This window comes from Chiloscyllium plagiosum, chromosome 13, assembly GCF_004010195.1.
Source record: "Chiloscyllium plagiosum isolate BGI_BamShark_2017 chromosome 13, ASM401019v2, whole genome shotgun sequence".
NCBI lineage: Eukaryota > Metazoa > Chordata > Chondrichthyes > Orectolobiformes > Hemiscylliidae > Chiloscyllium > Chiloscyllium plagiosum.
In genome coordinates, this window is record NC_057722.1 from 11542765 (window position 1) to 11567721 (window position 24957).

General features: G+C 39.8%; 1 protein-coding gene across 1 annotated transcript in view; it reads left to right on the plus strand.

Moving 5' to 3' along the window:
• The window catches only part of LOC122556289 (inner ear-specific collagen-like), a 65550-nt gene extending 46972 nt beyond the window's left edge, over positions 1 to 18578 (plus strand). The window contains exons 3-5 of the mRNA XM_043702917.1: positions 5145 to 5225; positions 16465 to 16545; positions 17338 to 18578. Coding sequence (XP_043558852.1) covers positions 5145 to 5225; positions 16465 to 16545; positions 17338 to 18578 — 1403 coding nt within the window. The remainder of the gene's footprint in view (positions 1 to 5144; positions 5226 to 16464; positions 16546 to 17337) is intronic.
• Positions 18579 to 24957: the final 6379 nt, after the last annotated feature.

The following is a 24957-nucleotide window of genomic DNA, read 5'->3' on the forward strand; positions in this document are numbered from 1 at the left end:
AACCAGCCTTATATAACTGAACTACTATGTGCAAAACTGAACTGCTTTGTATCAAGTAAAGAAAACCTAGAGTCCCACATCTTCCAAAAGGGAGATAGTCATTTTAGCAGTGTGGATTGGAGATGCTGAACCATGTGGAGGTCCTGACACACATGATTACACATGCAATTGCCTGGCAAGTTTAAACTTCCAAAGGCCAATTACCTGGTGTCTGGAACCATCTGAAAACATCTCAAGTCTGAATTAGAACAGGAAACATTGGGGTTTTCCAATACAGTTACCTAAATAATCACCCAGGCAACCTTTGAAATATTAAAATCTGCTTTAACTTCAAGATGACTATAAAACTGATCTCCTCCTAACTCAGTACTGACAACTCCTCCGTACTCAACACCCCTTGACCTAACAACTGGACATCCCATTCTTAGATTTACACTCCTCCAACACCCTCTGAGCCGATCTCACCTGATCCTATCACCTAACTCCCTCCCTACCACCTTTTTAAATCATACCTGATCAATCTACCACCTTACCAACTGCACCACTTGCCATTCAACCACTCCTGGGAGAAGAGCTTATACCTGAAACATCAATTCTTGTGCTCAGTGGATGCTGCCTGACTCAACCACCCCTGGCAACTGCCAACATGCCATTCTGTCTGCCACAAGACATAGGCAAAAGTGAATACTGCAGATGCTGGAGATCAGAGTCAAGATTAGAGTGGTGCTGGAAAAGCATAGCAGTCAGGCAGCATCGGAGGACCAGGAAAACTGACGTTTTGGGCAAAAGCCCTTCATCAGGAATGAAGCTGGGAGTCAGGGAGATGGAGAGATAAATGGGAGTGAGTTGGGGCTGGGGGAAAGTAGTTGAAAGTGCAATAGGTGTGGGTAAAGGTGATAACTCAGAGAGGAGGGTGGAGCGGATAGGTGGGAAGGAAGATTGACAGATGGGACAGGTCATGAGGATGGTGCTGAGCTGGAAGATTGGAACTGGGGTAAGGTGGGGGGAGGGGCAATGAGGAAACTGGTGATGCCATGTGGTTGAAGGGTCCCGAGGCGGAAGATGAGGTGTTCTTCCTCCAGGTGTTGGGTGATAAGGGAGTGTCGATGGAGGAGGCTCAGGACCTGCATGTCCTTCGCAAAGTGGGAGGGGGAGTTGAAATGTTCAACCACGGGGCAATGGGGTTGATTGGTGTGGGTCTGGGACTCACCTGAATGAAAAATTGGAACTCAGGATCTAAGGAAGGCTTTAATTTCAGTTGGAGTTGATAAAAATACTTTCAAAAAGTTTTATGGCCTCCAATCAAATGGCAAAGAGCAAATTGGAAAAGGCAAGCAATTCTGTAATCAACTGCCATATGCTTTCGATGCTGCAAGACCCACTTTATGCCTACCCTCAGAAAATATCAATCCCACTGGGTCAATCAGGCAGACTTTGGGCAGTATACCAATAGATATACTCATAAGTATATCCCAGACTTGTTTGATATCAAGGGGCCAAGCAAAAGAAGAGCTAAACTCTATTCTCCAGAAAATAATTCTTTTATTTTTAGATTAGATTAGATTAGATTACTTACAGTGTGGAAACAGGCCCTTCGGCCCAACAAGTCCACACCGCCCTGCCGAAGCGCAACCCACCCATACCCCTACATTTATACCTTACCTAACATTACGGACAATTTAGCATGGCTGTTCCATACATGAGACAAAAACCTAATGCATCATCCTCAACTGCACATGCAGGATTATGTATAGATGTCGACCCAACCCCAATTTGCAAAATTTTGTCTGTTTTCCTTTTCTTCTGTGGAATGTGAAATGTATAGTAATATATTACATATTGTAATATGTATGATTATATTGCCAGACTAGTAGCCTAGAGGCTTCAATTAATAACCTAGAGAATGTGTGACTAAATCCAATCAAGATAGTTTAAGAATTGAAATCAGGTTTTGTTTTTGAAAAGGTAACCTAGACATAAAAAGCTGGTACCAGTTAAAATGACCATGAAGCTTTTGGATCAATGAAAACATCTGTTTGTCTAATATCTACTAAGGGAGGAAACATGTTATTCCCATAAATTTTGATTTGCATACTATTGTGATGATCTACACACTGAGGTTATATCAAACTACTGCAGAGAACAGCAAAAATAAACTGTCAAGCATCATATAGATTAGAATCCCTCCCGATTGAACAAATTCCTGTGAGGTAACCAAAGTGGGATTGATTGTCAAGCATCATATAGATTAGAATCTCTCCCGATTGAACAAATCCCTGTGAGGTAACCAAAGTGGGATTGATTGAAATCACTTGAAGCCCAAAACTCATAATTTATTTTGTGTATATTCTTTACGTTTTTTTTGTCTTGCTCTTCATATAGAGCATGCTGTTAAGTTTACCTCAATTATTGCTTGGATTAGCAAATCAGCTGATGCAAATTAAAATTTGATTGTCCATATTTACACTATCATAAATGACAATGATATGAAAGAATGGTTGAAGGTGCGAGATATAAGACAGGACGTGAGCTCTGACAACATGGGTAGCTAGATAGTTGCATAGTTAATGCGTTGATGAACTAGTAAACCAAAAGCCCAGGATAATATTCTGTGGCATGAATTTAAATCCTACCAAATGTAATTGAAGGAATTTAAATTCAGTTAAAAAATTCTATTCTCAGTAATGGTGGCCATGAACCTATCATATATACATCTGGTTTAATAATATTCTTTAGGGAAGGAAATCTGCAATTTTTGACCAGTAGGGCCTACATGTGACTCCATTCATTCAGTAATGTAGTTATCTCTTAACTGCCCACTGAAATGGCTAAACAAGCAAGTCATTTCAAGGCATTTACTAGATGGACAATAAATGCTAGCATTGCCACTGATACCACATCTTATAAAAGAATAAATATTTTTTAAAAATCCCAGCAGTAGTACTGAACACTTGTGTTCCCAAACTACAAGTACTACTGGCCAAGCTATTCCAGGACAGCTACAACACTTGGATTTACCTGAGGTAAAGTAAAAGTGACTGGTCTTGACATCAAGGAACCAGTTGACTGAGTGTGCCATTAAGGGGAAATCTATTCATAACGTAAAGCAAGACACTGATGGTTGTTGGCAACTAATCACCCCACTCCCAGGTCACTGATGCAGGAGTTCATCAGCACATTGTAGACCCAGCCATCTTTAGTTTCTTCATTGATGACCTTTCGTTCATCATAACATCAGAAGTAGGAATGTTCACTGATAATTGTGGCATGTTCAGTGCCATTTGTCCCACTGAAATACTGAAACAGTTCATTTGCTTCTGCATCAAGACCTGGACAATATAAAGGCTAGGTCTGTTAAGTATCAAGTAGCATTTGTACCTCTCAAATGCCAGTCAATGATAATCTCCAATAGATAAATCTAACCATCATCTCTTGCTCAAAGGCATTCCCATTGCTGAACTACCCCAGAATCAACATCCAGGGTTTACTATCGGCTAGAAATTGAACTACACCAGCCATTTAAATACAGTAGCTGCAAGTAGAGATCAGAGGCTGGGAATTCTGCAGCAAATAACTCACTTCCTGTCAGTCTCAAGTCCCTGGGAGAAACTGAAGACTGCAGATGCTGGAGATCAGAATCGAAGAGTGTGGTACTGGAAAAGCACAGCCAGTCAGGCAGCATCCAAGTACCAAGAATGAAGGGCTGATGCTCGAAATGTTAACTCTCCTGCTCCTCAGATGCTGACTGACTGGCTATGCTTTTCAAACACTACACTCTTCTTCCCTGAAATCCCTGCAAACCACATACCATTATGATTTTAAGCTGCAATGCTATTCCTTCATTGTCACTGGATCTAAATTTGGGAACTACTTTCCTAAACATTTGGTAGGTGTGCCAAAAGCAGATTAATTGTGACAGTTCAAAGCAGCAGTTCATTGCCAACACCTAATTCCAATTAGAGATAATCAACCAACATTGGCTCAATCAGCAGTGCTGACATCCCATGAGATAATTAAAAAAAACAGTATTGTGCTTTCCCAGGAATTCTGTATTATGAAAATTTAAGGGATTCACTGACACAAGATTAGAACCACTAAAGATTGATTTTCAAAATTTGAATTATATATAGTTCAAAACATTGTGATCAATTGGAATTCACTGCAATGGGAAAAGAATAGAAGTATGAGGCGATGCACTTTGGTAGGAAAAGCACAGATAGAAAATGCAAAACAGAGTGAACAAACCTAAAAGGGTACAGGAGTACTGGGGCCTGGGTGTATCTGTCCAGGTTATTGAAGGTGAAGAGAGCAGTTAATAAGTTGTACAGTACCATCAGCTTTATTAATAGGGGCACAGAGTGTAAGAACAAGGTTATGCTGAACTGTATAAGACATTTATTACATCACAGCTGGAGTATTATAAGCATTTCTGGGTGTCACACTATGGGAAGGATATGAGCACATTGGAGAGGTGCAGAAGAGGTTTCTAAGATTGGTTCTAAAACAAGAAACTTCAGTTGTGAGAATAGATTGGAGAGGTTCGGACTATTCTCGTAAAGAAGAAAACCAAGAGGTAGTCTGATAGAAGTTTTCCATGCAATGCTGATAGTGTGGATATGAAGAAATTGTTCCTGCTCTTAATAGGATGAAGAATGCATAGACACAGACTTAAAGTAATCTAGAAATGAATCATATATAATCTGAGAAACCTCTTTTTCACACAATGAGTGATTCAGGTCTGGAATGCATTGTCTGGAAGTGTGTGGATGTAATTCAATTGAGGCATTCACGAGCACCCTAGATGATTATTTGCTTAGAAATAATGTGCAAGTGTAGAGGAAAAGGCAGGAAAATGGCACTAAATCATGAAGCACTTTTGCAGACGCGAACTGAATGATCTTCTTCTGTGCCGTAATACTTCTGTGATTCTGTATGGGAAATATTTAACTTGTTTAGATTGCAAACAATGAGAGTAAATGTATAGGATTTGTCCATTGAACTTTTATATAATGAAAGTGAAATGAGATGGTTTAGACTGTAGGAATCTTCATAGTGCGAGAAATGGACGCAGAGATGTATTTTAAAGCTGACATTATATATGTTTCTCTATTGAACAAACTGACATTTATGTTTTTTTCTGGCAGGAAAGCCCGGCTTGCCTGGCATGAAAGGAACTATGGGACCAGTAGGTCACATAGGCCCAAGAGGCTTTAGAGGGATAAAAGGTTTGCATTTATTATCTTTGTATATGTGTAATGAATCATTATGAAATTGATAAATTGTATGCAATTGGGTTGAATTAGAATCCCTACTGTGTAGAAACAGGCCCTTCAGCCTAACAAGTCCACACCAACCATCCAAAGAGTATCCCACCTAAACCCATTCCCCTACATTTACCCCTGACTCATGCACCTAACCTATACATCCCTGAACACTATGGACAATTTAGCATGGCCACATCACCTAACCTGCACATCTTTGGATTGTGGGAGGAAACCAGAGCACTGTGTAGAAACCCACAGGGAAAATGTGCCAACTTCACACTGATAGTCACCTGAGGCTGGAATTGAACCTAGATCTCTGGTGCTGTGAAGTAGCAGTGCCACCCCATTCAACACACTCTGATTTAAAAACTGCATTGCTAATTAATCCAACAAAAATGTATCCTTATCTGTACTAATTTTTGCCTTTTAACCCAGTTAATTTTATTTTTGTTTTATTATGAGAGGTATAACCTGTCCAGTGTATAATCTTTCAAATTTCTAAAATATGTGTCTTAGAATCTAAACTGAACAGGAGTCATTCAAAATTCTATAATTATACAAATATTTTGTAGCAAAATTCAATACAGCTTTTTGTTAGGAGACTGCAAATCATGTTTAATAATGCTCTAACTAAAGCAAAATACTGCTGATGCTATAAATCTGAAGTAAATGAAGTGAATGCTGGAGAAACTCACCAGTTCTGGCAGCATCTGTGGAAAGAAGTAGAGTTAACATTTCAAATCTGATATGATTCTTCATAACATTTTTTTGAGGATGTTACTTGTAGAACAGATAAAAGACAATCAGGGGATGTAATATATTGGATTTCCACAAGATTTTTGATAAAGTCTCACAAAGGTTAATAAATAAAATTAGAGAACATAGGATTGGATGTAATGTATTGGTGTAGATTAAGAATTGGTTCATAGACAAAAACAGAGAACAGGAATAAATATGTCATTCTTAGAGTGACAGGATATTACTAGTAGGATACCATAAGTATCACTGTTGGGACCATAGCTGATCACAGCATATATAAATGATTTGGATATGGAGACTAAATATAATATTTCAAAATAATTTTAAACAAAGAAGATGCAAAGAGATTTGGACAGGCTAAATGAATAGGCAGGAATATGATAGATGGAATATAAAGTAAATGAGTGCAAAATAAAAAAACGTATGCCAGAAAATATCTGAAATGTTGAGAGGTGGGAGTGTTGTTGTCCAAAGCAACCCCAGGGTATCATTGTTCATGAATCACTGCATCTGCAGCAAACAATTAGGAAAGAAAACATCATGTTGGCCTTCAACACAAGGAGACTTTACTTTTGGGGTAAAGAGTTATTGTTACAATTGTATAGAATGTCAGACCACATGTGGAGTATTGTGTGCAGTTTTGGCCTCCTCATCAAAAGAAGGATATACTTGCCATGGAGGAAATGCAACGGAGGTTTACCAAGCTAATCCCTGGGATGCTGAGATTGTCTTATGCAGTCCAAAGATGTGCAGGTTAAGTGAATTGGCCATACTAAATTGCCCATAGTATTAGTGTTAGTGCCATAGTGTTAGTTGCATTAGACGGGGGTACATATAGGGTAGGGGAATGGGTCTGGGATGGCTTACTCTTCAGAGGGTTGGTATGGACTTGTTGGGCCAAATGGCCTGTTTCCATACTTTAGGGAATCTAAACTAACCCAACTGATTAAACACTTTCTGGGATTTATAGCTTTCCATAGCTCAGCTAAATGTTCTCATAGGATGGACTAGTAATGGAGTATCACAACCAACTCTTTCACATATTCCTGCAACTCACCCTCATTATTGTTCTAGGCTTTGATTTCATGATGTTACAGTGGAAAAGGACATGGATGATATAAAATTTAGGAAAATAGATGGTGACATCTTGAAAACTGTCCATATTACAGAGGAGGAAGTGCTGGATGTCTTGAAACTCATAAAGGTGGATAAATACACAGGACCTGATCAGGTGTACCCTAGAACTCTATGGGAAGCTAGGGAAGTGATTACTGGGCCTCTTGCTGAGATATTTTTATCATTGTTAGTCATAGATGAGCTGCCGGAAGACTAGAGGTTGGCTAACGTGGTGCTACTATTTAAGAAAGTTGGCAAGGACAAGCCAGGGAACTAAAGACCAGTGAGCCTAACGTCAGTGGTGGGAAAGTTATTGGAGGGAATCCTGAGGCTCAGCATGTACATGTATTTGGAAAGGCTAGTGCTGATTAAGGATAGTCTACATGGCTTTGTCTGTATGAAATCATGTCTCACAAACTTGATTGATTGTTTTGAATAAGTAACATAGAGGATTGATGAGATTAGAGCAGTAAACATGATTTACATGGACTTCAGTAAGGTGTTCGACAAGGTTCCACATGGGAGACCGGTTAGCAAGATTAGATATCATGGAATTCAGGAAGAACTAGCCATTTGGATACAGAACTGTCTCAAAGGTAGAACAGGATGGTGGTGGAGGGTTGTTTTTCAGACTGGAGGCGTGTGACCAGTGGAGTGCCACAAGGATCTGTGCTGGGTCCACAACTTTTCATCATTTATATAAATGATTTGGATGTGAGCTTATGAGGTACAGTTAGTAAGTTTGCAGATGACACCGAAATTGGAGGTGTAGTGAAGGTTACCTTGAATTACAATGGGATCTTGATCAGATGAGCCAATGGGCTGAGGAGTGGCAGATGGAGTTTAATTTAGATAAATACGAGGTGCTGCATTTTGACACAGCGAATCTTAGCAGGACTTATACACTTAATGCTAAGGTCCTCGGGAGTGTTGGTGAACAAAGAAACCTGGGAGTGCAGGTTCAGAGCTCCTTGAAAGTAGAGCACAGGTAGATAGGATAGTGAAGAAGGTGTTTGTTATGTTTTCCTTTATTGGTCAGAGTATTGCGTACAGGACTTTGGAGGTCATGTTGCAGCTGTACAGGATATTGGTTCGGTCAATTTTGGAATATTGCATGCAATTCTGATCTCCTTCCTATCGGAAAGATGTTGTGAAACTTGAAAAGGTTCAGAAAAGTTTTACAAGGATGTTGCCAGGGTTGGAGGATTTGAGGGAGAGGTTGAATAGGCTTGGGCTGTTTACCCTGGAGTGTCAGAGGCTGAGGGGTGATCTTATAGAGGTTTATAAAACCATGAGAGGCATGGATAGGGTAAATAGATAAGGTCTTTTCCCTGGGGTGGGGAAGTCCAGAACTAGAAGCTATAGGCTAGGGTGAGAGTTGAAGGGGCAACTTGTTCATGCAGAGGGTAGTACGTGTGTGGAATGGGCTACCAGAGGAAGTGGTGGAGGCTGGTATAACAACAACACTTAAAAGGCATCTGGATGGGTGTTTGAATAGGAAGGGCCTGGGGGGATATGGGCTGGGTTTTGGCAGGTGGGACTAGATTGTGTTGGGATATCTGGTCAGCATGGATGAGTTGGACTGTTTCTGTTCTGTACATCTCTATGACTCTTTAACTAAATGCTCACCAATTTTCTTTCTCCTGTCAGCAAAGGTCTGTCTGGAGGGAAACAAAATGGAGGAATGGTTATTTGCCAAATCAGATTTGATCAAACTGGTATTGTTTTCTGTCTGAGGAATTTTCTCTCCCTTACGTCAACTACATGGGTGTCTTGAAGATTTCTTCCATTATCTCCCTGGTACAATTTATGTCTATGACATTTCTTCCAGTATTGCAACCCTCCAGAGGAGTTCCCATTATATAATCTCCACATTCACTGCATCTGGTAGTATCTCATAATGTTGCACATGTTTACCCCCCTCTAAAGCTCTGGTCTTCTCAACCCTGCTCTCTGGAAGTGGTGTCATCACATGTGGTATCATTGGAAAAGGAAGTACCAATCCCATCAATTTAAGATATTTCTTTTCATAATCTGTTCATATAGAATGTATCAGTACCAAACCTTTGAGCTGAAAACAGTGTGGTTTTTGTCCTTAGTCAATGTTTCCAAATGGTAATTAGTAACTCATGAGGATTCTTTTTCCAAAATTTGACTCTTATTTTCACACTGTCCTATCAATACTTGATACACACATAATTCCTCACAGCTTCATCTGTGGCATTTCTGTCTGCTTGCTGAGTTTGTTAGTTTGAACATGATACTCCAACTGCTCCACGATGCTTATTGGGTGGACTAACTAATTTGGCGCTCTTTTAGTTTGATTGATATTTTCTCTCGTCAAATGCCCCCTATTTTCCCCTTAAGTTTTTATATTTTTACTTAGAGAAATCAACTCCAAACTTTTCAGTAATGAGGTGCTCTTGTTAAATATTTTGTTCCCTATTTATCTAGTTCCATCCTCTGAAAATGTGTAGTTCTGTTTCCAACGTATTATCCCCAAAGTCTGGGCTAATGGCATGATCCAGCACTTGACTCAATGGCTGCACTTGCAAACTCTTTGTCCTTTTATCACACCAATCTGGATATCCCATCTTCATTATGATTATCTTCCAGGTACAACTCCATGATATACATCATGGTTCTGGTGGGTATTTTTCTGGTGGGTATCAACACTAACTATTCGAGAGACCAGACAGCTATTTGGGACACTCCAGTGTCTGACTCTCGGGGGTGGATACTTATGTCTGAATATCATGTTGACTTGGGTGCTTCTTTGGCAATATCTGTATTGTGGCCTCCGATCCATATCATTTCAGATTTCCGGTGTTCCCGGATCATTTTTATTTTTACGCTCTATTTCCCTTCTAGCCCATGAGTGAGATGAGTTTTGCCAAGTTTCCCATTCATGGGTTACCTCTCTCAATAATACTGAAGTATTAAAATGTTACGGATAGACATAAAAGATCCTCCAGTTCTCCCTTTGCCTGTACCTAACCAGTGACTAATTCTCATTAAGTGTTTTTCATCTTATTCTTTTAGTTGTTCAAGTCAAAATTTGCCTTTCACTAGATTCAATTTGATATATTCAATTGAACGACACCCAAGTTGACTTATTTTCATTCTAAGTGGGTATTCCATTCGTATCATTTTATCTCAATCAGGAGCTCTGGAGAAATATTGATGCCCAATAAAGAAAATATTTCATAATATTTACAAATCAGAAATTCCAATGTGGTTGCAAGCATTAGCCTATTTTGCTTGTTTGTTCTTTCTATTTGTTTTCTCATAAGGAACTTGTTTGATTATTCAAGTAACAATTGTTGCACTGAGCGGTTTTGTTAGTGTCTAATTAATTTCTTCCCAAAATAACTTTTTCTTTTTATATATAAATTAAAGGTTGCTCCTTAAATCCTTTTCATATCTTTCCCCTCTCACCCTAAACCTATGCTTCCAGTTCTCGACTCCCCCCAGTTCAGGGAAAAGACCTTGGGAATTTATTCTATCCACGCTCCTCATGATTTTATAAATCTCTCTAAGGTTGCCCCTCAACCTCTGACGCTCCAGGGAAAACAACCCCAGCCTATTCGGCCTCTCTCTATAGCTCAAATCCTCCAAGCCTGGCAACACCCTTGTAAATCTTTTCTGAATATGTTCAGGTTTCACAACCTCTTTTTGATAGGAAGGAGATCAGAATTGCACGCAATATTCCAAAATTGGCCGAACCAATGTCCTGGACAACCACAACATGACCTCCCAACTCCTATACTTAATGCTCTGACTAATAAAAGGAAAGCATACCAAATGCCTTCTTTACTGTCCTATATACCTGTGACTTCACTTTCAAGGAACTATGAACCTGCACTCCAAGGTCTCCTTGTTCAGCAACACTCCCCAGGACCTTACCATTAAGTGTATAAGTCCTGATCTGATTGCTTTTCCAAAATGCAGTACCTCACATTTATCTGAAGTAAACTCCCCATCTGCCACTTCTCAGCCATTGGCCCATCCGATCAAGATCCCATTGTACTTTGAGGTAACCTTCTTTGCTTTCCACTGTGCCTTCAATTTTGGTGTCATCTGCAAACTTATTATACCTTCTATGTTCACGTCCAAATCATTTATATAAATGACAAAAAGTAGTGGACCCAGCACTGATCCTTGTGGCACACCACTGATCACAGGCATTCAGTCTGAAAAGCAATCCTCCACCACCACCCTCTGTCTACCTTCAAGCCAGTTCTGTATCCAAATGGCTAGTTCTCCCTGTATTGCATGAGATCTAACCTTGCTAATCAGTCTCCCATGAAGAACCTTGTTGAACACCTTACTGAACTCCATATAGATCACTTCTACTGCTCTGCCCTCATCAATCCTCTTTGTTACTTCTTCAGAAAACTCAATCAAGTTCATAAGACATGATTTCCCATGCACAAATCAATGCTGACTATCCCTAATCAGTCCTTGCTTTCCAAATACATGTACTTGCTATCCCTCAGGATTCCCTCTAACAACTTGCCCACCAGTCTATCATTTCCTGGCTTTTCCTTACCAACTTTCTTAAATAGTGGCACATGTTAACCAACTTCCAGTCTTCTGGCACCTCACCTGTGACTATCGATGATACAAATATCTCAGCAAGAGGCCCAGCAATTACTTCCCTAGCTTCTCACAGAGTTCTAGGGTCCACCACTTGTGTTTCAAGGCAACCAGCATCTCCTCTTATGTATTATGGATATTTGTCAAGATGTCACCATCTATTTTCCCATATTCTATATCTTCCATGTCCTTCTCCACAGTAAACACTGATGCAAAAAACTCGTTTAGTAACTCCCCCATTTCTGTGGCTCCACACATAGGCTGCCTTGCTGATCTTTCAGGGGCTCTGTTCTCTCCCTAGTTACCCTTTTGTCCTTAATGTATTTATAAAAACTCTTTGGAATCTCATGTCCCCTTTTTGCCCTCCTGATTTCCCTCTTAAGTATACTTCTATTGCCTTTATACTTTAAGGATTCACTTACTCTCTCCTGTCTATACCTGGCATATGTTTCCTCTTTTTCTTAACCAAAACATCAATTTCTCTAGTCATCCAGCATTCCCTACACCTACCAGCCTCTCCTTTCATCCTAACAGGAATATACTGTCTCTGGACTCTCATTATCTCATTTCTGAAGGCTTCCCATTTTCCAGCCGTCCCTTTACCTGCAAGCATCTGCCCCCAGTCAGCTTTCAAAAGTTCTTGCCTACTACCATCAAAATTGGTCTTCCTCCAAAGTTAGAACTTCAACTTTTAGATCCAGTTTATCCTTTTCCATCACTATTTTAAAACTAACAGAATTATGGTTGCAGGCCCCAAAGTGCTCCCCCACTGACACCTCAGTCATCTGCCCTGCCTCATTTCCCAAGAGTAGGTCCAAGTTTTGCACTTTCTTTAGCAGGTACATCCACATTCTGAGTCAGAACGTTTTCTTGTACGCACTTAAATTCCTCTCCATCTAAACCCTTAATACTATGGCAGTCCCAGTCTATGTTTGGTTATGGTATCCCCAACCATAACCACCCTATTATTCTTAAAGGTAATTGAAATCTCCTGACAAATTTGTTTCTCGATTTCCCACTAACTATTAGGTGGTCTATAATACATTCCCAATAAGGTGATCGTCCGTTTTCTTATTTCTCAGTTCCACCCAAATAACCTCCCTGGATGTATTCCCAGGATTATCCACCCTAAGTACAGCAGTAATGCTATCCCTCATCAAAAATATCACTCCCCCCCCACCCCAGTTTTGCCCCCACCTTTCCCCCCTTTCTATCCTTCCTATTACATTTCTATCCTGAACATTAAGCTGCCAGTTCTGTCCATCCCTGAGCCACGTTTCTAAAATTGCTAAGAGATGAATTTTCTTTCCAATTTTATGCAGAGACATTTTGAAATAACTCCACAGAGGCTAGTATACCATCACCAAGTCACCCTTTATTTACACATGGAGAATCCTTGACACTGATCCAACTTCATCAAAGCCAACTCTCAGAGTGAACAGAAACTCTGATACTCCTATTTACTTTTATTTTATTAAACAAATTACAAAAACAGTTTACAACAAACAGTTACATTTACAGCTGCATACAAGAGACAGCAATTTTACAAGGGAGAGGAGCAGCAAAGCCAGGCCCCAAACCCTACCATTCAAACAGTTTACAGGGATAGGAGGACAAACCTCAAATCCCAGTTTCACAAAGATATAAAGAGACAACAGCAATAACAGTTGTACATTAGACAGTACTGTTACATACAAAAGTGCAGACAATACAGACTCAGCAAGCCCCTGCCCCTCCCACCTTCCGACCACTCTAAGGCAGCCTGCCCCTACCCATCTTCCGGTTGATACGCCTATTTACATCTGTAAGCAACGACTCCCTGATTGGACCAGATTAACAGCCTCAATCAGGAAACTCTTATTCTATGAGGTTCACTCTTTACAATGTAGGGAGGAGGGACTTGGAGGAGGGGTGTTGGAAATGTGGGATGCTGCCTGACCTGCTGTGCTGTTCCAGCAATAAAGTTTCAACTTTGATCTCCAGCATCTGCAGACCTCACTTTCTCCTCACTCTTTACAATCACTACATCCCTTGCCCTCTGAGTCTGAGGACATAGGCCAGTTCTTTCTGTTTTGTAGCCCCCCCTTGGGCTTTTTCGCACTGGGTCAGGTTCCTCCAATTCTGCCTTTGATCCAGGCAGTGTGTAGTGCACACAGAGGCTGTGCACTCTTGCACCAGGAACTTCTCGGCAAAGGTATTGAGGAGGTGACACCTGTTGTGTCCATCTTGGAATCCAAAGTATTGTCAACATGGAAAGGGAAAACCATGGGAAATGCAGTTGGGGAGCCGTTTTGTTCTCGCATCATTTGTGAGTTTGTAGCTTTCATATGGTCCACATGCTTGTTCAACACCATCCCACCTACTGGAACTTTATGCACCACTGGACCTGACCTCACATTGACCATGCCTTTTACCCATGCAGGGTCATTGCTGTGGTTCCTACACCAAACTTCATCGTCTTTCATAAACTTTCTTTTCCACTTAGAGTCTTAGTGGAGTCATTGTTTCTGATACGATTTCATCCAGTGGAATGATGTCAGAAATCTTGAGCCCACCTCAAAGATGACTATTGCAAGCACATTTCTTCAGGAGTGTGCTTTTCTCTCATCACCACTGAAATAACTCCACAGAGACCAGTATCCCATCACCAAACCCCTCTTCATTTACACATGGAGAGGACTTGACACTGATCCAACTCCATCAGAGCCAGCTGTCAGAGTGACCAGAATGCTTGACAGTCCTCTTTATGTCTGTCAGGGAGGGTGCCCTGATTAGCTCAGATTAACAGCCCCAGCCAAAGAACTCATATTCTATGAGCTCCATCTGGCTGACTTTTACAATCATTCCACATTTCCTCTGCATTAAATCCACAACAGCTTTTAAATATGCAGGATTAGATCATATGGGGATGATGATCTCTGCTGGCTTGAAAGGACAGATACTAAAGGACAATTCTATAAAATACAGACACAAAGAAAAGACTTATACAAAAGTACTTTTCTCTGTCTTGTCTTTTTTCAACAGTAATCTCTGTTATTGTGTCACTCTCAAATTAATTTCTATGATCTCTGACTCCTACCTAAGTCTAATTTTTTCACAGTCCTTATCAGTACAGGCAGATAAGTAGAACTCTCCATGCTCTGTTATGTTTCAGATTCTGGAATATTCACTTCTGGGATAAGCCTCTTCCCGGTTGGCCCAATCCTCTTCCTGGTTGGCTTACCACTGAAAAATGTAATTCTTTTCTAGGTCTCATAGTTCTGGTCCAATATTCAATGACACACAACAACTTGGATATATTTTCACTTCCTGTGGCAAAACTGCCACAGTCTGACTAAATCATATGGCTGCTCTCTCATTAGAAAGAGATGGCTAGTGGTGGTTTAACTGGAGGGTCACCATGCTTCAGGTGATGGGAAAGGTTGAGAAAGAGAGACCGTCATGGTAATGTCACCAGATGCAGGAATTTAAGACATGCAATTGAGTCATTCTACATCGCAACCAGCCATTCAGACCCTTTATTGCATGACTAAACAATACTATGTAGTCATAATGACATAGGTTGTTTAGCAGTTCCACAATCCAAGGTCTGCCTCAGGCAGTTATTCCACCAACAGATCTCTACGGCATAGTTTTCGAGTTGGTGACCAAATTGCGCTAACTGTCTGCAACACCAAGTCCTTTTTGCAGATTGCTTATACACTTCTGTTGCTGTGAATGTACCATAGCAATTTCTTTTTTGATGCCCAGCATGCAGAACCTCACCACAACCAGTTTATGAAAAAGAAATTAAAGCACAATTACATAATTTAGTGATTAGTACAATACAAAAAAAAAGTGAATAAGCTTACAGAACCTTTGTGTGTGTTGTGTTTACATTAGGTTATGGTATTAATAATATCAAAGAGTATGGGGGATAGTATAGGAAAATGGAATGCCATAGATTATTAGGCATGATCCAGTCGAATGATGAACTGAATGATCTATTCCTACTCCTATGTTCCTATGTTTTAATAACTGATATAATAGCAAACAACATCCTGAGTTTGTTGATTTCAGTTAGGGTGCTGCAATCAGCTCCAATCATAATGGCTACTCAGGAACCAATGCAGGAGAATGTTTCTATATGTTTATTGAATGGAGATAGAATTTGTCTTTGATGCCATCCATAGTCAAATACTCTGAAGTACACTTCTGGGTAGTGCTAACTTGAGTTGAGTTACTGATGAGCTATCATCCTTGTTATATTGTGCTACTACAAAGGTCACCCATTCAGGAGAAAGGGAATGGAAAGAATGATGTATGCTTTATATACTTCTTAAAGGTGTTGACTTGAGGTAAAGTTGACAGAGCTTTCTGTCTAACTCAAGATGAATAATTGCGAATTGACAGCCCCCTTTCAAAAGTAACCCATTTATTATATCATGAAGTCAAAGGAAAAGTTAATTGCACAGTATGTAAAAAAGAGTCACCTGTGTTGTTTTACCTAAGACCAATATCAGCCCCAGGCAATATACTTTATTGTCCTAAGTAAGATAATACAATTCTGCCTGTAACATATAAATTTTTAAAATATTCACCCTAAGTCTGTACCAGTTTTGCTGTAATTCTGCGTCCACCACTTAAATAATCTCACAAATACCAAGTAAAATGTCATCACCAGGGCTGGTATTTTGAGATGTTGTTGTGTGTAATTTAAATTTATTTTTCTTTCTTCTAATTGCAGGACAGAAAGGTGCTCGAGGGCCAAGAGGCATGATGGGACTCAAGGGGATTCGAGGACGTAGGGGGTTCCGCGGACTTAGAGGTAAGTTGCAGAAATATTTACTTCTCACATGTATTTACACTTTTTATTTTCTAATCTTGTGAAACTCAGGAAAGGAGTTGCACCTTACTGAGACAAGGAGAGAAAATCAAGTTGAAACAAACAACGTTGATTGATTTTCTTATTTGAGATCTGAGAAAATGCAGAACCATACCTGTTTAGAAGAGGGGTGTTGAGATTGGAGCCAAATAAATCTGACACTGACAGAGTTATGTAGCAGAATGGATAATGCATTGAGAATGCATTAATCTTCAAAGACATTAAAGATATCAGTAGATAGCATTTCCATTGGAATTCTCTATTGCCCACCACTGCCAGCTAATATTTTGGTTATGATACTACCACCAAAACCTCTCTCTAAATTGGGTCTAATGCCCACTTTTTCAAGGAACTGACTTCTGCTTCTCACCCACCTGCACACACTGGTCATATGACATGGGCAGTGTATTATCTGGGTCTGTTGGCTTGTTAAGATGCTCAATTGTCCATATCCTTTCCATTTAAAGGGCAGGTGAGCTGCTGATTTCAGCGATTACCTGCCTTCTGATTTATGCAGACAGGATCAGGGGTGGATGGAAACTGGGTTCTCTCACCACCAATATATTTACGTTGCTCCCCCATCTTTCACTAAAACATGCCCTGCTTGGGGTGATAAATCCCAGCCCATGGCACCAATAAAGTATTTTCTTTGATTATTTGTTATATATTTAACATAATTTCATTAACTCCTATCAGAATGTCTTCTATTAATAACTTTTCATATTTTGTTTCTAGGTCCAAGGGGTAACCCAGGTGCTAATGGACTGCCAGGTCTTAAGGGAAGTGCAGGTTTACCTGGCCAATGTCCAACTACTTGCCAGACATTAAAAGGAGATACAGGACCCAAAGGAGATAGAGGCCCCCATGGCCCAAAAGGGGAAATGGGTGAAATTGGTTTGACTGGGCCTGTTGGCAGCAAAGGCGAAACAGGCATCCCTGGACTGAAAGGGGACAGAGGAGATAAAGGAGTAAAAGGTCATCAGGGGGAACAAGGTATTTGTGACTGTGTGGATGGAGAGAAAGGTGAACGTGGAAGTATTGGAGCCGCTGGACCACAGGGAAACAAAGGAGATCTAGGGCCAAAGGGTGAACAAGGAAAAAGAGGTGAACAAGGAGACAAAGGTGAACAGGGCAAAGAAGGTGAGATAGGACCACCCGGCCCATGTGTTCCTACTATCCAATCTGCATTCTCTGCTGGACGAAGTCCTGAAGAAGGCTTACCGAATCCATTTTTCCCGATACCATTCACTGTTGTTTTCTACAACATCCAAGGACATTTCAATCCTGCAGTTGGAGTTTACATTGCACCAGTCAATGGAACATATATATTTAGTTATCATTTGTCGATAGATGAAAATCCTGTTAAACTGGGATTATTCATAAACCGTAAATTAGTTATCAAAACAGCTAACAAAGTTAGCAGGGATCACGTTTCCCAAACTTTAATAGTACACCTTGAAGCAGGGGACAAAATATGGTTACAAGTAAAGGATTCTAATTTCAATGGCATATTTGCAGACCAGGATACAGACAGCACATTCAGCGGCTTTTTACTCTATCCCGATTCCTGTTATCCAGCTATTTCCAGGGGAACAGTTCCAGGATTTTCAGGAGGCTCTGATTATTACAATCCTGACTTTAATAGTAAAAACCCAACACATTCTGAAGATGATGGCTCTGGTTCTGGCTCTGGCTCTGGCTACTACTCTGGTTCGGGGTCTGGCACTGGTTTTGAATATGGCTCTGGCTCCGGCTCAGGGTCTGGTTCCGGCTCCAGCTCCGGCTCCGGCTCCGGCTCTGGCTCTGGCTCCGGCTCTGGCTCCGGCTCTGGCTCTGGTTCCGGCTCTGGCTCTGGCTCTGGCTCTGGCTCTGGTTCCGGCTCTGGCTCTGGCTCTGGCCCCGGCTCTGGTTCTGGCTCTGGTTCTGGTTTTGATTCATATGAGCCCATGCCTACAAATGCCAGTAAAGCCCCATAATAGGAACAAACAGATTTTTAAATCCCGCAGGGACCCACAATCAAAAACTCAAGGCCACCAACTTCAAGATGGCAGTAATCACTACAGTTGCATTTTCAACCACATTCACCAATTAAGCTAACTAGTTCATAAAGGAAGCATCCAAAATATTGATTGAAGTAATTGTAAAATCATGAAACAAGGCTTGTAGTTCTTTGTTTATGTTGCACTGCGAACAAACCAATATTACAATTTGTTAACTAGGAATGAAAACATAGCATTTTTTCTCCCTTCTGAACTCTGACAAATTTAACTTTTTCACACAAATTTGGGTATCTAAAAACAAGATATATTTCAGGTATGACATATATGCTGTTAATTCCTGTGTTTGATTCCTTCACATGCTACTTTTGAACTAGGCCTTTACCTCATTAACTGTGCAAGCTTAGTTATTAGATAGTGTCAGTCAGTGTAAATCAAGAATCTGGATCCATTGCTGCATCAAATATTTTTCATCCTAAATATGTGGGGAGGAAGTATGGTTCAGACACTGCTCAGCCTACGTAGGCCACGTCTCTTTCAGAGAATGTACCAATTAGAATAAAAATCTGAAAATGTATGTTGTTTGTTTTGGTTTCTCTCAAATTAGCTCTGTCTTTTCTTAAACACATGAACATGAAAATGTATTGCGCAACATATTTTAATTTTCCTGTTTGTTATTTCAATGGGAGTACTGGAACAGACTGGACTTGGAAAACCTATTTTTGCCAGCTGAGGAGCAGGAAAATCGACATTTCGGGCAAAAGCCCTTCATCAGGAATGAAGAAGCTCCACTCTAATCTAGACTCTGATTTCCAGCATCCGCAGTCCTCAATTTTGCCTCTTGCATCAAATGGCTGATGTTATCAGCCTTAATCATCTGCTTTAGCTGACCATTCTGAACATTCACCGTACTACAGTTGAAATAATTAGACATTTTTTTGTTGCATCATTTTCTCTATTCTGTGATTCGAACTATCTGCCTTATATAATTGGATTAGCAACTTCTCCATGTCCAGCTAGTTGGTTTGCTTAAAGATCTTGAATATCTGAATAACATTGTTCTCAGTCTTTTCTTGTATCAACAAATTCAATTCTATAATTTAGATATCCAATGAGTAGGTTGGGTATTTAATACCCAGATATTGGATGAATTGCATTTACTGCACCATTTTGAGTGCTACAAAGTCATTCCTATGGCACAATGATTACCCTACAGACTAATACAGATTGAAAAGAAACAATGCCCTGGATAGTCTCACCATCACCATCTGTGATTTATGTTCTATGTGTTATGGAATACACCAAACACCCACAAAATATATTCAGTGGATAGTTGAGACCCTAATTTTTCTTTATTTTAAAGGTAATTGTAAGGTGTTATATTTCAGATGCAATTCAGCTGGTCAAACTACCAGATTTGAAACAAAATACATTTTGTTAAGTTATAACAAAAGAAAAAATGAATTGGAAAACCTTAACTCTATTGGGAAACTTAACAGAATAATACATTATTTTAGTACTAAAAAGTAAGTGTTCCAATATAGTAATATACCATAAACATACCCTTGGAAAAAAACAAGCTGAAAAGAATAGATTGTCTCAAAGACAATTCTCCAGTTCAAGAAGAAAGAGTAACAGGCAGAGATATAATGCAGCTTCCATCCAGCAGCAACTACTGAAAACTCAAACTAAAAATCCTGGTTCTGTGAGAGCTTGACCCCACTCATTCAGACTGTTTCTATTGTTCTAATTTTTTAAAGCAAAAATGCAAGCTGTTTATTGGATTCAAATAGACAGCTCTGAGCCTCTGCCTTAAAACTTCTCTTTTAAAAAAAGGAACAAAATACAGCTTTTAAGGCCAAAGTATGGCTGCACATGCGATCCATTTTTTTATTTGCTCGTCGGATATGGACGTCATTAGTAAAGCTAGCATCTATTACCTAAGCCAAATTGTTGTCAAGAAGCTGGTGGTGAGTTGCCTTTTGGAACTGCTGAAGCCTAACTGGTATAGGCATGCTTTTTCAGGATTGACAATAAGAAATGATGATGTAGTTCCAAAATCAGGATGGTTTGTGACATGGCAGGGAACGTGCAGGTTGTGGTGTTCTTGTACATTGGTTACCCTTAATTTTCTAGGTGCTGCAGGTTGTTGGTTTGTAAGATATTATTGAAGGAGTGCGTCAAGTTATTGCAGTGCATCCTATTGTGGTACACATTGCTGACACAGTATGTTGATCATGGGAGAAATGAATGTTTGAGATATAAAATGAGATGCTAATCAAGTTGGCTATTTTATCCTGGATGGTGTGAAACATCTTGACTGTCAGAGTTATACAAATCAAGGTAAATAGAGTGTATTTTGTCAAGCTCCACACTTGTGTTTTGAAGATGGTGAAGATACTTTCAAAGAAATGAGGTGAATTGTCACAGAATAATCAGCCTCTTACCTGCCCTTGCGGTCCAGTGTAGTCAATAGTAACACTAAGCTATTCATGACAGTTTACCAATTGAACTACCATTGAACATTAAAAAGAACAGGTTAGAGTCTGTCTTGTTAGAGGTGGTCATTTTGTGATACTATATAGAGCTTAAACTAAATGCCATGCAGTTCTTCCTACATTTACTTTATTTTCATCCCCTGAACACAGATTCAGTGACCTGCCCTGCAGCAGCTCAGGTCTCTTTCTAGACTGTATCCTTTAGATCAATGTGTTTGTTACAGTGACAGTTTTCATCCTTTTACCATATCCTAATCATATTGCACTTAGTAACAATAAATCTCATTTATCATTTCTTAGCTCAGCTTTTCAACCTATCTCAGTCCATGTTATTGCTCACATACTCACAAAATTTCAGTCATGCCATTTAATTGAGTCTGAATGTAGATTTTTAAAAGTCATCACAAACTTTTTTCAATGATTGATGGGGAGAAATTAGCTAAAAGCTGTTATAATTTCACAGTTATTAACTACGTCATGCAGTATAACCTACAGTCCCAATACATATCAGCAACTTATGTCATGTGCATTTTGATTGACTAATTTTCTCATAATATATGTAAATTAAATAAAATTTTATTATTCCAGCTGATGCTAATGTTACGTAAGTCAGATCCCAAAGTAAAATCTGACTTGATAGACCACAAGCTTTATTTCTACAGTTTGGTTACTGTGGTGGTCAATATAAATAATACAAGCTATTACACCATAAAAAAACTCTAGTTGAAATGGTCTTATTCCACAGGTCAAAAAATAAGGATTCATCCCTGTTACTGTCAACAGCAACCTGAAAGATTGTTCACTGAAGTTTGACTGTCACCCTGATTCACTTTAAAGTTCATTTGGCACGGTTGTACTTGGTTCTTGTCTGCATTCACTGATTTGTTATCGAAAACATTAACATATTCACCTAGAGTTTTTCTTAAAGGGCACATCTGGATGCACATAATCAAAATTCAGACACCTAGAACTCAAAATGAAACTAAAATATCCTTCTTAACACACACAATATAAGAATATAAATCAAATTTAAAGCTTTACATGGTTCTGTACACTTCAGGACCCAAATTTCCATATAATAATTTCATGAACCTTCATCAGAAAACATCTCCCCTTTCCTTTCCTTTCTTCCTCCAATACTCTCCTTGTCTCCTGCCCTCAATTATTCTGAAACCCATTCCTGAATTCTGTTCTTCTCTTTCCTTCCCTTTTTAGATCTCCTCTTTCCTGACAATTTCTCATCTCTTCTGCACTTATTCTTCCCTTTGCCATAACATTAAGTGAATATTTTCAATTTGATTATGTAAATAGTAATCAATAATATTATGTAAACAACACAGATACAAGCAACTGATCTATGTCATAAAAACAGAAGAAATTGAATCAGGAGTAGACCATTCACTCTTTGAGCTCCCTCTACCAGTAAATAAGATGATGGCTGATATGGTCTTAGCTAAACTTATCTGCCACTCCTCCATAACACTTGACTTCTTGTCAATCAAAGATCTATCAAAGTGAGCCTTGAACATATTTTGAACATTAAGAACCCTCTAAAAGAAGAAATGCCTCTTATCTCCACATTAAATGAGAGACATCTTATTTTAAAACTGTGGCCACTAGTTCTAGATTATCCCATGAGGGAAAGCATTCTCTGAGCATCCACCCTATAATGCACCTTCAGTATTTTAAATATTTTCATAAGATAACTTTTAATTCTTCTAAACTCCAATTGATATAAGCAAGACTTGCTCAACATTCCTTTGTAAGACATCCCTTCATCCCAGGATTCAGCCTAGTGAATCTTCTAAATTACCTCCACTTAAGCTTATGCCTCCTGAAATAAGATGGCCAAAATCTACACTCTAGATGTGCTCTCACCAATTGCAGGATATCAACCAAAGAATTCTGCTATCTCTGCAGCCAGTTCCTTTGAAGCCCGAAGATTCAATCTATCAGGTCTAGAAGATTTGTCAAGCTTAAACTCCATTAGTAGTCCCATCACTTTTTCTCTAGTAATAGTAATCATTATAAGATCCTCCCTTTAGTCTGTACATATTGAAGTTTGACTGAGAGTCAGACTCACATAAAAAGATTATGTGAATCTTTAAGTTTGTTGATACAATTGCAGAAACGATTAACAGCTTTTTGAGGTCATAATAATGTGAATGTTTCTTCTGTGATCTTTTCTTCAGTTCCTTGATGAGCATTTTGTCATGATAAAGAGGTATCAGGTGCTTGTAGCTCCTATTATTTATATTTAAAACCCTGTTTGATTGATATTTTTAAAGACCTTTCAAAAGCTTCCTGAATCAAGCACATTGCTGTCAATTCCTCTGAAGACCCATGAACCACAAGTCATGGGAAAGTTACCTCAACTCCATGAAAATTGCAAGAGGAAGGGATTGACCTCAATAGACCTACCCAGATCAGGCATATGGGGCAAGGGTTGCTACTTCTTCTCTTGACCCATGCCATTGGAAATAGGGAACTCCCAGAATGGGTGTGACAACTCTGGATTGTGGTCCAACTCCTAAATGTTTGGTCTACTGTCTTTCTGACTGCCCTCAGACAGATGTAAATGTAATCCCAAGGCTCTATTCTCCTATTGTCTTGGAGTATTTGATTTACAAAAGAATTAAGATGGTACAGCAAGGCATTTTCAGATTTTCTGAAGTGGAAATGGAGACTCTGGTACAAAAGGTATTTTGGGCTTCTTAGAGATATTAACTGCAAAGGAGGGAATTCATATTGAAATATGTTTGGGTTTTGGACTCGTTATAAAACCCAAGTAAGAAAATTGTGGGCAGCACGGAGGCTCAGTGGTTAGCACTGCTGCCTCACAGTGCCAGAGACCTGGGTTCGATTCCAGCCTTGGGCAACTGACTGTGTGGAGTTTGCACATTCTCCCTGTGTCTGCATGGATTTCCTCCAGGTTCTCTGGTTTCCTCCCCAAAGATTCCAAAGATGTGCACTTTACATGAATTGGTCATGCTAAATTGCTAATAGTGTTCAGGGATGTGTCGGTTAAGTACGTTAGTTAGCGATAAATGTAGAATAATGGGGCATGGGCTTGGATGGGATACTGTTCAGAGAGTTGGTGTGGAAGGGTCTACATAGAACATAGAACAATACAGCACAGAACAGGCCCTTCGGCCCACGATGTTGTGCCGAACATTTGTCCTAGCTTAAGCACCCATACATGTACCTATCCAATTGCCGCTTAAAGGTAACCAAAGATTCGGACTCTACCACTCCCACGGGCAGCGCATTCCACGCCCCCACCACTTTCTGGGTAAAGAACCCACCCCTGACATCTCCCCTATACCTTCCACCCTTCACCTTAAATTTATGTCCCCTTGTAACACTCTGTTGCACCCGGGAAAAAAGTTTCTGACTGTCTACTCTACAATATTTCGAATGCTGTCTGAAAAGAGCCTAATGAAGCATTAGCAATACATTTCTGCTCTTGTGCCCTAGCCCTCAATGGTAACACTGCATTTGCCGCCTGAAATGTCAACTGAACCTGCACTTTAAGAGAATCCTGAACTAGGATGCCCAAGTTGCTTTGTGCTTCAGATTTCTGAAGCCGTTCCTCATTTAGAAAATATTCTACCCGTCTATTCTTCCTACCAATGTGCATAATTTCACACTTTTCTATATTCAAAAACTATGGCACTGGAAAAGCACAGGTCAGGTAGCACCTGAGGAGCAGGAGAGTCTATGTTTCTGGCATAAGCCCTTCATCAGAAAGGTGGAGGGGGAAGGGGGCTGAGAGATAAATAGGGGTATAGGGTGGAGCTGGAGGCAACATAGCTGGGAAGGTGATAGGTGGATGCAAGTTGGCAGGGGGGTAATAGCGA